The 14,976-nt window shown below is 37.0% G+C and overlaps 2 protein-coding genes across 2 annotated transcripts in view; one reads left to right on the forward strand and one right to left on the reverse strand.

The window, feature by feature from the left end:
* The window catches only part of doc2d (double C2-like domains, delta), a 33,039-nt gene extending 24,134 nt beyond the window's left edge, over positions 1–8,905 (forward strand). The window contains exons 9-11 of the mRNA XM_057357146.1: positions 3,546–3,627; positions 3,838–3,934; positions 6,785–8,905. Of these exons, the coding sequence (XP_057213129.1) occupies positions 3,546–3,627; positions 3,838–3,934; positions 6,785–6,915 (310 nt within the window). The 3' untranslated portion in view covers positions 6,916–8,905. The remainder of the gene's footprint in view (positions 1–3,545; positions 3,628–3,837; positions 3,935–6,784) is intronic.
* A 420-nt stretch (positions 8,906–9,325) lies between these two features.
* On the reverse strand, positions 9,326–14,976 carry serping1 (serpin peptidase inhibitor, clade G (C1 inhibitor), member 1). Its single transcript, XM_057357232.1, has 9 exons — positions 14,755–14,976; positions 14,334–14,619; positions 13,141–13,470; positions 12,703–12,909; positions 12,470–12,613; positions 12,081–12,284; positions 11,123–11,262; positions 10,211–10,433; positions 9,326–9,697 (listed from the first exon to the last, which is right to left on the reverse strand). Exons 1-9 carry the CDS (start codon positions 14,785–14,787, stop codon positions 9,432–9,434), a joined length of 1,833 nt encoding a protein of 610 aa, XP_057213215.1. The 5' UTR covers positions 14,788–14,976; the 3' UTR covers positions 9,326–9,431.

Genomic DNA, 14,976 nt, shown 5'->3' on the forward strand with positions numbered 1-14,976 from the left:
ATATTCATGGCTGTCACAACCTTTCATGCCTAATTATTAAATCTTTGTGACAAAAATCCTCAAGTGCACGTTTCTGGAGAGACGTTTCAAAGATTTTGTTTTTAGTATATTTAAGTTTTCAAAGGTTTTTCACTGAGGCTGATGATATTTATAATGTGTAATCATTCCTGTGCTCCTGTGTGTGAAATTATTATGAGTGAAACTGAGACCCCATAGAGTTCAGCTCTATTTTCATCTGGCCCCCGGCATCAGCTAGTAATTAGAACAGACGAGGGAATACAGATATTACTGCACATGCTCTAATTAATGTCATTACTCGGGACACAATTTCGATAGTTCCGCTTTTGCCTGAACTTGTTGCGGTGCCGAGACGTTTAGACTCGCGTTCCCATGTTTTTTCAAACATCATGCACAGACTGTGCGTTTTCAGCTAATTGCCGAAGCCATTAAGTCAAAATGTAATTAGTGACTTATTCACAAATGCATGGATGCAGGTGCACGTTAGAGCTGAGTGTCGTTTTTTTCTGTGTTAAACTGCTTTCCCCATCACAGTGTAGTGTGTGGAGGCAATTCTAAGTCCTTTTTTTACTTTGACATTCCTGTAAACATGGCTGCTTTCAAAGTAGCTCTCACTGTAAAAAATTCAACCTGAAATTTAGCTCTCAATCTAAAGCTTTTAAAGTGACATTTCACCCAAAAATGAAAATTCTGTCATCATTTACTCACCCTCTTGTCATTTTAGAATGTTGAAGAAAGTTGGTAACCGAACAACAGCGGTACTCATTGACTCAATACTCAATGACGCATTGGTTTTGTGTCTATACAATAGTGAATGGATGTTGATCGGTTACCAACATTCTTCAAAATATCTTCTTTTGTGTTCTGCAGTAGAAAGAAAGTCATACAGGTTTGAAATGATAAGAGGGTGAGTAAATAATGACAGAATTTCAATTTAATTTTCAAACTGGCTTTACAAGTAATTTGAATTAAATTTTTTAAACTCACTTAAAATCTAGTTGAATTTCGTATAACGTATTAAAATAACTTATCGGAAAAGGTGATTTTTTTAGCACAAATAAGCAAACCAAAGTTACAGTTCATGTCATGTTTAATTATTGATCGGAAATGTGCTGTTTAAACATGATTTTTGCCAGTGATTTTAGAAATATCTGCCTTCCCCCATTCAAGTAGATAGGACTGTGGACTTGCTATGACATAAATAGCTGGCCAGAGGCGTTGCAAACATGGCCACCGAGTGGCACGACTTCCGTAGACGCTATTATTGACATAACTAAATGCATTAGCTAACATTAGCTAACAATGAACAATTTAGTTTTCAGCATTTATAAATCCTTGTTAATGTCAGTTTATGTCATGTTAGTTCATGGTGCATTAACTAATGTAAACAGTGACCACATTTGAGTTTAATAATGTATTAGTAAATGCTGAAATTAACATGAATTAATATTAATAAATGCTGTATAAGTATTCTTCATTGTTAGTTCATGTTAGCTAATGCATTTTAAAGTAATCGAAATACATGGTTAACATGACTTATTGAGTAAATATTTTTTACAGTGTTTTTTAGTGTTTATGTATTCAGAAAACCAATGTGAAACCTGTCTGGTGGCACACAAAAATCCAGGTTTAATAAATAAAATAAAATAAAATTTTATAAAAAATGGATTCCAGGGTGATAAAGATACTGGCACATATTATTATTCGTAAATAATAATGTTGTCTTGGCTTGTTTTACAATGTCTGTTATGAACCAAACATGCTGGAAAATGATTTAAATAAAATAAAATAAAATTTTATAAAAAATGGATTCCAGGGTGATAAAGATACTGGCACATATTATTATTCGTAAATAATAATGTTGTCTTGGCTTGTTTTACAATGTCTGTTATGAACCAAACATGCTGGAAAATGATTTGAATTTGCCTCAAATGCACAATGCTTTCAAGTATTTAAAGACATTGTAAACAGTCCATCCATGCTTAATTTCCATCTTTCGTTCTCAAGTAGAGGTTGTCATCTACCAGTTATTCTTTTAATTACCGAGATGACATCAGTGATATCCTTGGGGTTACATCTTGTTACAAAGCAACTTTATTTATTTTGAATTAAATTTCCTGGTAGCTGTTTTTAGGAGGACAATATTAAATGCCCTTTACATGAACTTTAAAAGTCAATTTACCCAGTCAAATGAAATGTATATTTTTTAATAAATACCGAATGAACAGTGGTGTCTTTCACACAACTTTCCTTATAGACCCAAAGTTAAAAGGCGGTCCATTTAACATGAAGGGCAATACTAAGGTGTTGTGTGCTCATTGCTCCCTATCCCCTTTCTAGTGTTTTTTAAACCAATTAATTTTTTAACCCAGAATTACAGAACATGTCAATAAAAAATTAATACGATCACATTAAAAAGTCATTAGAAATGCAAATGTTCTTGTCAGTGACATAAAGCTTGTCACACAGAAATAAAACACCATTAATATCCATGCTAGAAGTCATTAAGTGTAAGTTATTGATTTATTTCAAACTAGTTATTATCCAGGCATGTATCAACACGTCAGACAATTAATGTATAAAGATTAGCTTTAGCAGTTTGATATTGAATCATCATTCAAGCATGTATTTTTAAATTGAAGTCTCTTTGTATTAACCACACACAGTCCGGTTGGATTAAGGCTGAAGTATAGTTCCCTTTTTATGCATACACGAGGAACAGTCGAAAGCAGTATACTTTGCAAGGCTGTGCGTTCGGCTGTACACGTACGCTCGCGTACACGTAAAAAAAAGAAGTATGCCACATGCTTTAGGCGCCATATGCGCTAGGTAAAAAGCGAATTTACACACTGAGTGTAATTTAAATCAAGTGTTGTTTAGATTTTCATGCAGGTATATTTAATTCATCGCTATATAACTGCTGCTCTTCTATAGGCACGAAAGCAATTTCCCATACTTGAAATGCAGATCTCACAACTCATCATCGATGCAATACGTTTCACATGTCGTACTCCCATGCGATTTTCACTTCACATGTCTCTCTCTCTATCCCGGTCCTCTGTAACATGTTGTGTAGGTTGATATCTCCCATGAATAATAATTGATGAATCCTAATTGGTAATTCTCTGAAGCCTCCATGTGCCACAGACCTTATGGATGCATCTGTCCTTCAGGACCCTCTCCATCCGTTCTTTCATCCAATGCCTCTGTTTTGTTCCATCCATCCTCAATTAGAGATTAGCATCTCTTACTCTGTAATAGATTGAATGAATTACCCAGAACAGCACCCCCACACCCCAACCTCATCCCACAGGGTTTCGCTCTCTGGTGCGTTCGCTCTAATTCGTCACAGTCTAAAATGAGCTCTTACACCCCGTCTGTACTTTTTCAGTTCTGATTGTGTCATGGATGTGTTGAGAGCTTGAGACAAACCAGGCTAATTATTTGCTTTTATGTTTTGAAAGTTACACATTTTTGACGCAGAGCAAAGATTCGTTTCTCTTTACGATTCTTTCTTTCTGTATCAGTGTTTTGCAGCCTGACATGGGGAAAAAATCCAAGTACAAAACATCAGTGAAGAAGAAAACTTTAAATCCGGAGTTTAATGAGGTTAGCAAACCCCATTCACTAAATGTAATGAATTGTTTTATTAATTTATTATTCTAATTGATTTTTAAATGTATCATCAATTAGAGCATGACATCATATCATGTTGTCCATATCATTCAACATGATCTCACATGCCAACAACCTTGTGTGACGGCACCGAACCAACAAATGCAAATACAAATTGAAGTACCAATGCTCTTTTTAACTCAGGAATTTGCCTATGAGGTCCCACATGATCAGCTTGCCAAGAAAAAGCTGGAGATCTCAGTCTGGGACTACGACCTGGGCATGAGCAATGATTTTATAGGTGAGTTTTACCTTCACGCATGAATTTGAACCGATGTTTAGTCAAAGCAACCTTATTAGAGCCATACATGCAGTAAGTTGTGTTCCCCAAGCTGAAGAAAACAAACGAACAAACAAACAGAGGAAGAACCCATAAGAGGCGATATAATGAGATTTATTCATTTGGTTGAGTGACATACAAACAATACGCACATCGAGTTACTGATGTTGCTGATTCAGTGTGTGAGTGTAAAGAGGGAGAGCTAAAACACGACAGGAGAAATCAAGAGATAAGTGTGAAGAAATGAAGTGCACGTGATTGAACAATGCTTGCGAGAGACATCCAGGCGTGAAGGCAAAGAGAGAAGTGAGGATTGTGGGATTGACAAGTTTAATGAAGCTTAAAGTCTATTTAACGTTGTCTTGGATCTCTTCAACCTCATCTCTGTCTTTCTTTAACTCTCGCTCTCTATTTCCTCTGGTATTCTTTCATTGCCTTTGGTGGGGATGTCATGCGCAGGGTTCGTTTGTCACGGCTTGCCTGTGGCCGTGAGCGTATGGTATCGACGCGAGGTGTGTGTTTGTGTAGGAGTGATCGAAACGGAGAAAATCTCAGTACGTGAGGAGCCTAACGAAATGAAACACAGCTTGTGCCCGCAGCGACACCTTCACAGTCACTTTCATTATTCACAAGTTCAGGTGTTCAGTGGTAGACTAACAGCAGATAGATTGAAATGCCCAGGACTTAAGAAGCAAAGAAACTTTGTGTGTACTGTGCAGAACTGTAAACAGAAGTTTATATGCAGTGCTTCACAAATTTATTAGACCACCACTACATGTAAGGTTTGTGACACAGATGCCCTAAACCAGTGGTTCACAAACTGGGCCGTGGCCCACTGGGGGTCCCTAAGATGGGTCCAGGGGGGCCATAGTTTTTATCATATATTTTGTGCAATCAAACATCAGAAAAATAAGACCACCAACCAAATGAATTTATGTTCCAGCATTGTATAATTGAACACGTCTTTGGTTTAAAATTCAATAAAAAATATAAGTCTTTATATGGGGGGCCACAAAGCAATGCTGGTTAACAGTACTGGTGGTTAACAAAATCATTTTTTATTTTTCTAAACTGGTTAATCCACCAGTATGTGTGAGCTTTTTAGTCACAGTAGTATTCTGTAATGCTAAAATATAATTGTTGTTATCCATAAAAGTTTGATTTTTTTGTTTTACAAGAAAGGCAGAAATAATAGTGAAGTGCTTTGTTATGTTTAATTCAGATGCCCAATTACAGTATTCACTTGCAGTCCTAAAGAGTAAATATTACGTTTGATTAATTGCTGACTTCTGACAGAAGGTCAATGTGTGGGCTCAAATTTGGGTAGAAAAAAGTGAATAAAGACTATTTAGTTCTTTCAGTTGGCTACTTGCCTCATAAATGACAATAAACTAGTTTTAAACAGATTCATAAAATATTTGTTTTCTCTTTATTATGAGAGGAGATCTAATTAGTGCTTTTTATATTTTTTCTTAAAATAATGAACGTCAGGACTAGTTTTTGATTGACGTGTCTGTGTTATTCAGTATTTGCATGCTTGTAATTCATTTGACGTGTCACATCCGTCAGAAAAGCTCCATTCAGCGTGAATGTGTCATCTTTAAGAATGGCAGTAAATTACATTGAAAAATGCACACAGGGGTTTTCAAAGTGATCAAGGGCCTGTTTTAAGCTTGACTCATTCGTATATGCGTAATTCTGCAAACACGTAACATTCGCCTGCGCCTTTCTTTTTCACCTTCATTAAGATACAAGTACTATGTGGGTTTGACTAATGAGCTTTTGTGCTACTGTACATGTTCACTCAGTCAGTTAAAATCATGCATTAAATTGTAAGCGCCTAATATAAGCATACATAATTATATTATCATAATTTTAAAATGAATGCTAAAAAAATAAAATGTAAAAATATGTTAAAAAAAAAATAATAATAGAGTAAATGCTAAAATCCCCATCTGGGGATTTTTCATACTTTCATATAGCAAGATTACAGTCAAGGCTGTAAAACTGTTGTTTTTACAATAGTATTTCATTTCCTGTGGGTTCTTGCTTTATTTATCTTGACAAATTCTTTGTGCAGCCGTAACCAATCACAGACTGTTATGTACATGAAAGTGTTGTCGAATCAGAAGCCTTCAAGGCTCAGGCTTGTGATCTTTTTTCACCTGCATGTCGTTCCAAACTCATATGATCTTTTTCTTCTATGTAACAGAAAAGGTGTTAAGGCCTGTTCACACCGAGGATGATAACTATAACTGTGAAGATTTTTTGCAAAATAATGCAGCAATAATGATAACAAAACAGAGGGACAATATCGTTTTCGGATCACTTTCGGAGCTATTTTTGCTAGATGATGAATGATAAACATTGAGATTCATTAAATGCTGTATGCGAGCTTACAATAAACGTAATGTTATTGTCCATTGGTGTGGACGCTAACATACAGTAGATATTGTTATAGTTATCTTTAGAGTTATTGTGTTTTATATACAACAGAAGTGGATGGTGATTTTTTTCCCTGCAATTAAGCACCATAGATATCGTAAAGTAGACCATGCAACTTGAAAACTTGAAGTCTTCTACAGACAAGAAAATGTTTGTAAAATCTTTGCAAACAGGCAACATCTAATAGCATTATTGGTTACCATGGCAACATTCCAGTTTTGTCATATTGGTATTAGGTTGACGACCTTTCTGATCTCTAAAACTTAATTGATTATTGATTGAGTATTGATTTAGTCACAGTCATGATTGACATTTTTCTTCTGCTTTCCTGTTGATAGCTGATCTCTCTCCCTCTTTCTCTTTCAGGTGGAGTCGAATTGGGGATTAACGCAAAAGGAGAGAGATTGAAACACTGGTTCGAGTGTCTAAAATACAAAGGAAAGAAAGTAGAATACTGGCACACACTGACGCAGCAAGGAGCCCCTAGCAGTGACTAACACACATGCACACACTCAGACAAGCACACACATGCACACATGTATTGTCTTTTGATAAGTAATACGTCAAATAATGGAGTAATAATGATAAAGAAATGCAATAATGCTTAATCTGAGAAAGATGAGTGATGCGTAATAACCTGTTAACCTGTACAGATATCTCAGTCTTGTGTAATGAGAAAGAAAAGCAATTGTGATCACAAGCCCGGATTGTGACATACGACCATGTGCCGTCGCACGCATCGACCCCTTTTTCTGGTCTACACGTCACTTATGTGAAATCGTACTGTGTTGTGACTATGCCACAGGAGATCATGCCATAATGTGTCATTTATTACAAATGCGTAAAGCATCCTGGTGTTTGTTAAAGGCGGTGATGCTGTCATTTTGCACACTGTCCAAGCACAACCCATCCAACTGACTGTCAATGTCTATGTGTACCTGTGTACTACCTTTTTGTGATTTGTGAAGTATGAAAGTTTACAGTCTCTTCCAGCCCGACAAAACCATGGAGCACGAGAAGCCAAATGGAAATCGGGGAAAAAATTACAATCTCTGGATTTCTGAAGACATTAGATGACTGTCGTGTAACAATCTGCTCAATGATTTGTGTGTATGTGCGCGTGTGAAATGTCCCAGTCTGTATTTTTGTCTACTTGTGTGTTTGTATTGAATGTTTGTATATTCTCCAACAAAAAAAGAAGCGCTGATACACGTCGACGGACGTCGCACCTTCTCTCTGGCGCCCTCTACTGGTGTAGAGGTACTACTCGCAAGGACAATGCGTACCAATACGGGGGTTCAATCGTCACCGACTGACTCCGGCAGGCCTCATGCACAACTGCACACGCCCCAACGGGTTAAATTAGCAATCAAACGAAGCATTTGAAGGGCAGACTATTGCAGGACGTCTGTTGGTCACATATGCGCAGAAGAGGCCGGCACACTTTATAGTCTTAAGTATTTGTTGACATTCTCTCCGGTGAGACCTTGTAAAATTATGCACATTTCTTTATTTTAAACATTTTAACAGTTGCTTACTGTTGATGGACAGAAACGATGGAGAAGCACCCGTGGGGTATTTGGCTATAATTGAACCTATGGGATTGCATTGATTGGAGCAGATTCAAGTTGTCTACCTGTACATGAATCTACTTTTTATTTGATATGATCGAGTGCAGATGAGCGCTCTCGTTGTTGAAGATGGAGTGCTGACCTCAGTTTTATAAAATGTTGAGTGCATTTACATGTATGTTATGCATAATGACCCAACAAAACCACACAAACGCCTTAAACTCATGGTCTTGTATGGGGTTAGGATCAGAAACCCTGGTACACAGATTTTAGCGTATTATTCTGATTCCTCTTCGCTTGTATAAAAACACCTTTAACGTTATGCTTTAATGTCAAAACTGGTGGAAAAATCAACTGGTTTCCTTGTTTCTATTTTTTGGCGGTACATGTAAATGCACTCTATTTACAAATATTTCATTATAAAATCCAGTCGACTTTTAACTCTTGTCTTTCCATGGCTGCCTCTTTGGCTCCTGGAGTTATGCTGTCTTTTTACATTTCAGTTTTGAAATGAATGGTCTAAATGGCAAACACTTGTCAAATGTTATGCTAAAAAAGCTGCATGCCAACTGAATGTCACATATGCTTTGATGGACCTCTGATCTGCAGTGCTGATGTTTGTTCTAATCTCTATCATCGGACTCATCAAAGGATATTTGTTTTTGCTCAGTGAACTGGGACAATCCCGAGTACCTCTGATGAACCAGCATGGCATTTAGATAATAGACTGGCACCACCTGCCAGCCGAGATGGGACTCCGGAGGGAGCGTTAATGAAGAAAGGGTCAAATTGAAGGAGGATTATTCAAGTCTCGATCACGTGTCCTTGTTGACTGTCTGTGTGGCTCATGTGACGTGACTGCCATCGAGTGTCGGTCTTTGTACTTGCGTCTTAAAAATAAACTGGTGCAAAAGTGGCTGATGGGAGTTGTTTGATGGAATGGAGTGAGTCATGGAATAGCTTTTATTGTCATGTGAAAAATGTTAAATCATTAACTCGTCCTTATGTCATTTCAAACCAGTATGACTTACTTTCTTCTGCAGAACACAAAAGACAATATTTTGAGGAACATTGGTAAGCAAACAACATTGGCCTCCATTGACTTCCATTGTATGGACACCCACTGAGTAATTTCTCAAAATATCTTCTTTTGTGTTCAACAGAAAGAGTCATATACAGGTTTTGAACAAAATGATGGTAAATAAATGACAGATTTTTTTATGAACTATCCCTTTGAATAATAAATGCATGATGGACACATGTTTAAAGACAAGCATATCTTTACTAAGGATTGAGATTCTGCATGCACTAAGGATTATATATATGTATATTCACGTTTTGTGATGGATGAATTAATGTACAACAGAAACTTTGTCTTTATCCATAAGTGCTTTTTCTTGTGATGCGACTAGGGGTTTGATCAATATTGCAATTTTTTTCTCTCACATTCTCTGGTTTGTTTCGAATGGATCAACTATCCTTCCCATGAAGAGAGGAGCGCCGACCTCATAGCTCCACACTATCAGAACGAAGGGCTGTAGAGCTGTGAATACAGGGAAGGAACGAGAAAGAGAAATGCTGGTGGCCGCTGCCCCCTCCACTCCCTTCTCAGTGAGTGCCAGAAACGCCCGATGCCGAGCATCCGAGATGGCTGAATCTCCAGTAGACAAAGCACACAGGTTAGGATCATGAAAGAGATCTGACAAACCTGAGGAAGAGAAGAGAAAAATAAAAATTAGGGAGAATAGTTCATCCCCAAAATTTGTATTGTTTACTCACCCTTAGGTTGTTTCGAATGTGTATTTTTTAATGCTTTAATTATATTATTATTTAATATAATTTTCCATACTTTTTCACATTTAACATGGTGACCTTGTCTTTCAGGCTTCATAAGGACAAAAGACACCATACTTTTATTCTGTGACTCATGCACTAAATTTAGGTCCTTATTCAATGCAGATCTCTCCCTCTCTTACAGCTCTCAAGCCGAGGTTTATTTTTCAGTATAGCCTAAGTCATCAATTTAAAAAACATTTTTATTGAATATAAAATATTGGGAAAATTAGTTTTGTAATGAAAGAAATGAATGTATTCGCACAGTTATATTTTCTCTTCAAAACTAACTTCAGACATTTAAGCATATAAACCATCAGATAAAAAAAATGAGGTCAAGATTAACAAAACTTCTCACAGCAATATTTTTGGATTGATAAACACTCACCCAGATTTCTCAGTAACTTCTCCAATGGTGTGGTCACTGCCAGTTTTATTTTAGGCAGCGTGACCTCAGCAGTTTGGAGTGTCATTTTGCTCATTTCAAAAACCATTTCTGAAAGATTTGTGTGGTTCATGTTTTTCTCCATCAGTGAGAAGGATTCTTCTGTTGATGTGGGTGGCAGCAGAATGTACAGACTGTTTTTGTCTGTCAGGGGGAGCCTTCCAACCTGGAATGACGGAAAAGCTTTAGAAACGTATGTGTGCTTGTATACATGCGTTTGTGGGACATTCGTTGAAAATGGTGCTATTTGTACCTGAAAATGTAAGTTTTTTTGAAGGGATACTTCACCCAAAATGAAAATTCTGTCACCATTCACTCACCTTCGAGTTGTTTCAAATCTGTATAATTGCTTTGTTCTGATGAACACTGAGAAAGATATTTGGAAGAATGCTTATAACCAAACAGATCTTGCCCCCCATTCACTACCATAGTAGGAAAAATTACTTTATCTTTTTTGTTGTTCTGTTGAGCACAAAAGAAGACATTTTGAAGAATGTTGGACAGCAAACAGTTCTGGGGCACTTTTGACTACCATTGTATTTTTTCCTACTATGGTGGTCAATGGGGGCAAAATCTGTCTGGTTATAAGCATTCTTCCAAATATCTTTCTCTGTGTTCATCAGAACAAAGAAATGTGTACAGATTTGGAACAACTCGGAAGTGAGTAAATGATGACAGAATTTAAATTTTTGGGTGAAGTTTCCCTTTAAAGTTAAAATTGTACCTGAACAATTTTGTTACATGTATTTTTATTTTGTTAAAAAAAATCTGCTTTGCTCTTAAATGTATTAATAATGAATTGGACAAATGACATCATTTCCTCTGAATGAACAATGTGTATTATTTTGACACTACCTGGGCTTTTAACTTTTTGTTGTAGCTCATCGCCAGCTTGTACTTGGAGCTGTATAGAGAGGACACATTTTTCTCCTCACCTGAGAATTTAGTGAACTCTGCCTGTTTACTCATGGAATCAAATACCATTTTCCATTTGCCTGTACGAAACAAACACATATAAGGAGGCATGCCTTAAAGGTGGGGTGCCAGTGTTTCATGCATTCTGACTTCTTTACACTGTTTAACGTGCTGGCTTCTCATGCTTGACATGAGTTGGACGTATGACGTAGTATTTCTGTGCTCGATACACTCCCCCAGCGTTCGTATTGGTTTAGGAGAGTTTTTTTCGAACATAAAATTCCCTTACGTAATAACTTTTCTTAGTCCCTTATTTGACCATTCTCCCGGAAAAGGGCAAGACGAAAGAGCAGGCCCATGCGTCAACCAGGGAGAGTGGGAGAAGGAGCATGCGCACACGTCAACCAGCTGGAGCAAGAGAGAGAGAGCACTGCGTTCGCGAAGTTCAGCTGTTTGTTTGTTCGCTGCATTCTCGCTGAGGCATGTTATATGAACGGTGGATATAACGCTGGATTTGTAGATCGTTTGAAACTGATCGCATGAACCGCACGAGGTAAGTGAAACTGAGTCATATGTCTGTGTTTTGTTGGCAATCGGCGTGTACATGCATAAGTTACACAATACGAACAGTTATGCAGGGATCATGCGATGGTGTATTGCGTGCTCGTGCTGTAGTCCCGCCCCCCTGAACACGTTCGGGGCTCGCCTGTTTTTGGAAATAATCGTACAGCTGTATCTGTCTTTTATAAATGTAATCAAACGAAAGACTCTTCGAAGATACGAAGTATGCAATACTACACTATAGGTACTCGAGAGTAATATGAGATTGGCAGAAACGGCATGTCCGCTTTAAAACTTTATTAATAAGAAGGTGAGATAGGCCTATAATGATACTTACTATTAAAGTAGACAGCGTTTAAAAGAACAAAAAGGCTGGAAGGATCCACTTCGTCAACTAAATGAGTGATTTTCTCATTTGTTTTCTCCGCCACCCATTTATTGATGAGCTTCACATTTTGATTGCTGTCATTGGTCAGCATCTGTGGTACTGCATCGTAGAACTCCAATGATTGGTTGATGAACGCTTCTCCCAATGTTTCTTCTGTATGGAAAGGAAGTTCGGTATGGATATGACAATGATGCAGCTATGTTGGTGGGTGGTGCACTATTTGTGACTTTTGTCAAGTTTACCATTCACTGCCATTTTTAAAATCTTTATAGAGAATTCAAATATACATTTGGTGAGCAATGATGCATATCCATTACTGGTTTTATTTAAGTGGTTACCTGGAGAATAATAGATGGTGGAGGCCATGCTCAGCGAGTTCTTTGTTACTTGTTTCAATCTTTTCATTTCAGAATGCACACAGGAGAATTCGTTGGGGAGCTTGAGGGCATTCTCTAATTGTGTTCTGGTCTCAGCACGAGCACCTTGGAAAGAAGAACGAGGATTTACAACATCAGGTCAACAGATATCAATGTTAAGCCTTTCCTGATAATGTTAATATCAACGCTCTTACCCAAAAGTAGGTTCGAGAGAATGGAAGCGATGCTAATTGGGGAGAAAATCAGGTTTGTTCTGGGCTTTGAACCTTTAAGTTGAGAGTACACGGAAGTGGAGAAATGTAAGAGGGATTCCTGCAGGATTGATCTCCAAGATCTGCTGTCTGGATCAATGCACGGCTCCCAGTGGTCAGTGTGGCCGGAGCAACGGGGCAGAGGAGCGTCTGAAACATAAAATGAAAGGAAAGAGTTAAGTTGTCATTCCAATTTCTTCATTTAATTCATTTGAATAATGTGAATTTAATTAAATTAATTTTCAATTAACAGTAATCCAAAGCCAAATATTTGTAGGAAAATGACAAATTAATTTTTGACAGTAAAGAGGTTAAATTGCTTAAGTCAGTGTCACAAACTATGCTCAGTCTGATGAAGTGTCTCAAAGTGATAAGAAACACCTTTAACTACCAGCTCCACCACCAGCATCTCAGTAGAGTTCTTTACGGTACAGTGGTACATTCCAGCATCCTCATTTGTAACCTGAAGAATTTTGATCCCCCAGTCCTGTTCTTTAGGGCTGGTATCCCAGAATACCCTGTGCTCCATGTTGTCCTTTTGTTGGTGCTCTTCATCCATATCTTTTGGGTCAAGTGGCACCATGCCCCGTTTCCAGACAACAGGGGGAGTTTCACTTGGTCCAGATGAGGAAGATTTAGTCTTACATGGAAGCATTACATCATCGCCAGCTACTATTTTCATGACCTTCCACTCTTGAACAGGAATTGGTTCTGAGAACAGAAAAATGTAGAGAAAGTTTAGACGTTTATTGGTCCTGTTCTGATAATAAAAAGTGTACTCTGTGTAGTAAGGGTGCTAATGTCAATGTACTGGTAGCATACTTGTAAGTGTACTATTTCAATATTACTTGAGACTAAATTAGCCCAGTTTTTCATTATAAGCTTCACAGTGTTAATCGAGTACGCAACTAGTTTAGGATTACGTTTTTATTTGTAATGCGACTATAAGTGAATTTGAAGGTATTTTGGGTTAGTCCAATACTTGTAGCACATTTTTAGTATATGAAAGTACACTTTGAAGCATATTCTCAGTAAAGTACACTCTTAAAATGAATGCGTTCATTTTAACACACATTTTTTGTGTTATTTATAATGCATTTTATGTTGATTTTTAACACAAGTTGTTTTGAAAGTAACACAAAATGTGTTAAAAAATAACAGAGAATAACATTGTTGTCCTTAACTGAACACAAAATGTCTTTTTAACACAACTGTTTTAAATTGTTTTCTATCTAAAGTGTATTAGTTTAGTTGTTGGTTTTTCAGTAAACTGAAAATTATACTTAAAGGTTACTTATAGTCTAGGTTACTTAATCAAAAGAGTAAACACATACAAGTATTCTTAAAATACATAATTATACTTTTAAGAATCTTGGTCAAAAGATTGAGTAAAAGTATAAACTGCACACTGTATACTAATACTAGTTATTTTAGAAAGTCTGTTAGTCTATTAGATTACTAAGTGTAATTTTAAGTATATTTCTTGAGACAAGTAAACTGAAAGTATACATTATTTTTAGTTTATATATATATACACTAATTGCACACTTGAATAAACTTCATTGTAGTCTCACCGTCCACACGTATTGTGAACGTTCTTCTCAACCTAACCCGATCCTCTTGTTTCCATCCTTCGTGCACACACGTGTATACTCCTTCATTACTGCCATTTACATTTGTGATGTGCAAGATGTTGCCCTTCCATTTTATTTCCACTTCACTGTTGAGACCCTGTGTGTGAACAGGCCTAAATCTCCAGGTAAATTCAGAGTCAGACAGTTGGGGGGTATTGTCAGGAAGGCAAGGAATAGAAATGTCGACGTTTAATGGGACGGTCAGATCACAGGATGTCATAGAGAGCTGTGGGAAGGAAAGTGCATCCAGATGAGAACCCACATGATGAATATCATTTCACATAATTATTGGCTTAAAAAGGGGTCATTTCTTTCTAGACAAAATGTAAATTCTGCATGATTCATAAATGCATTTACACACCTCTAAGAAGAGCAGCAGGATGATACGATACATAGTGTTGAACCTAGTGAGAAAAGATGCTTACACAGGGAGAAAATGTTTGCTTTGATTTTGAAATTGTTTTTGCTTTTAATATAGTTTAATTTTATATTACTTTCATATATGTTTGCCTCTTGCAAACAAATTTACAAATATGTCATTCGTTAAATTACTTTATCCAAGCAGTTTCTAACCAGCATGCAG

The sequence above is a fragment of the Triplophysa rosa genome, linkage group LG17 (genome assembly GCF_024868665.1).
Source record: "Triplophysa rosa linkage group LG17, Trosa_1v2, whole genome shotgun sequence".
NCBI lineage: Eukaryota > Metazoa > Chordata > Actinopteri > Cypriniformes > Nemacheilidae > Triplophysa > Triplophysa rosa.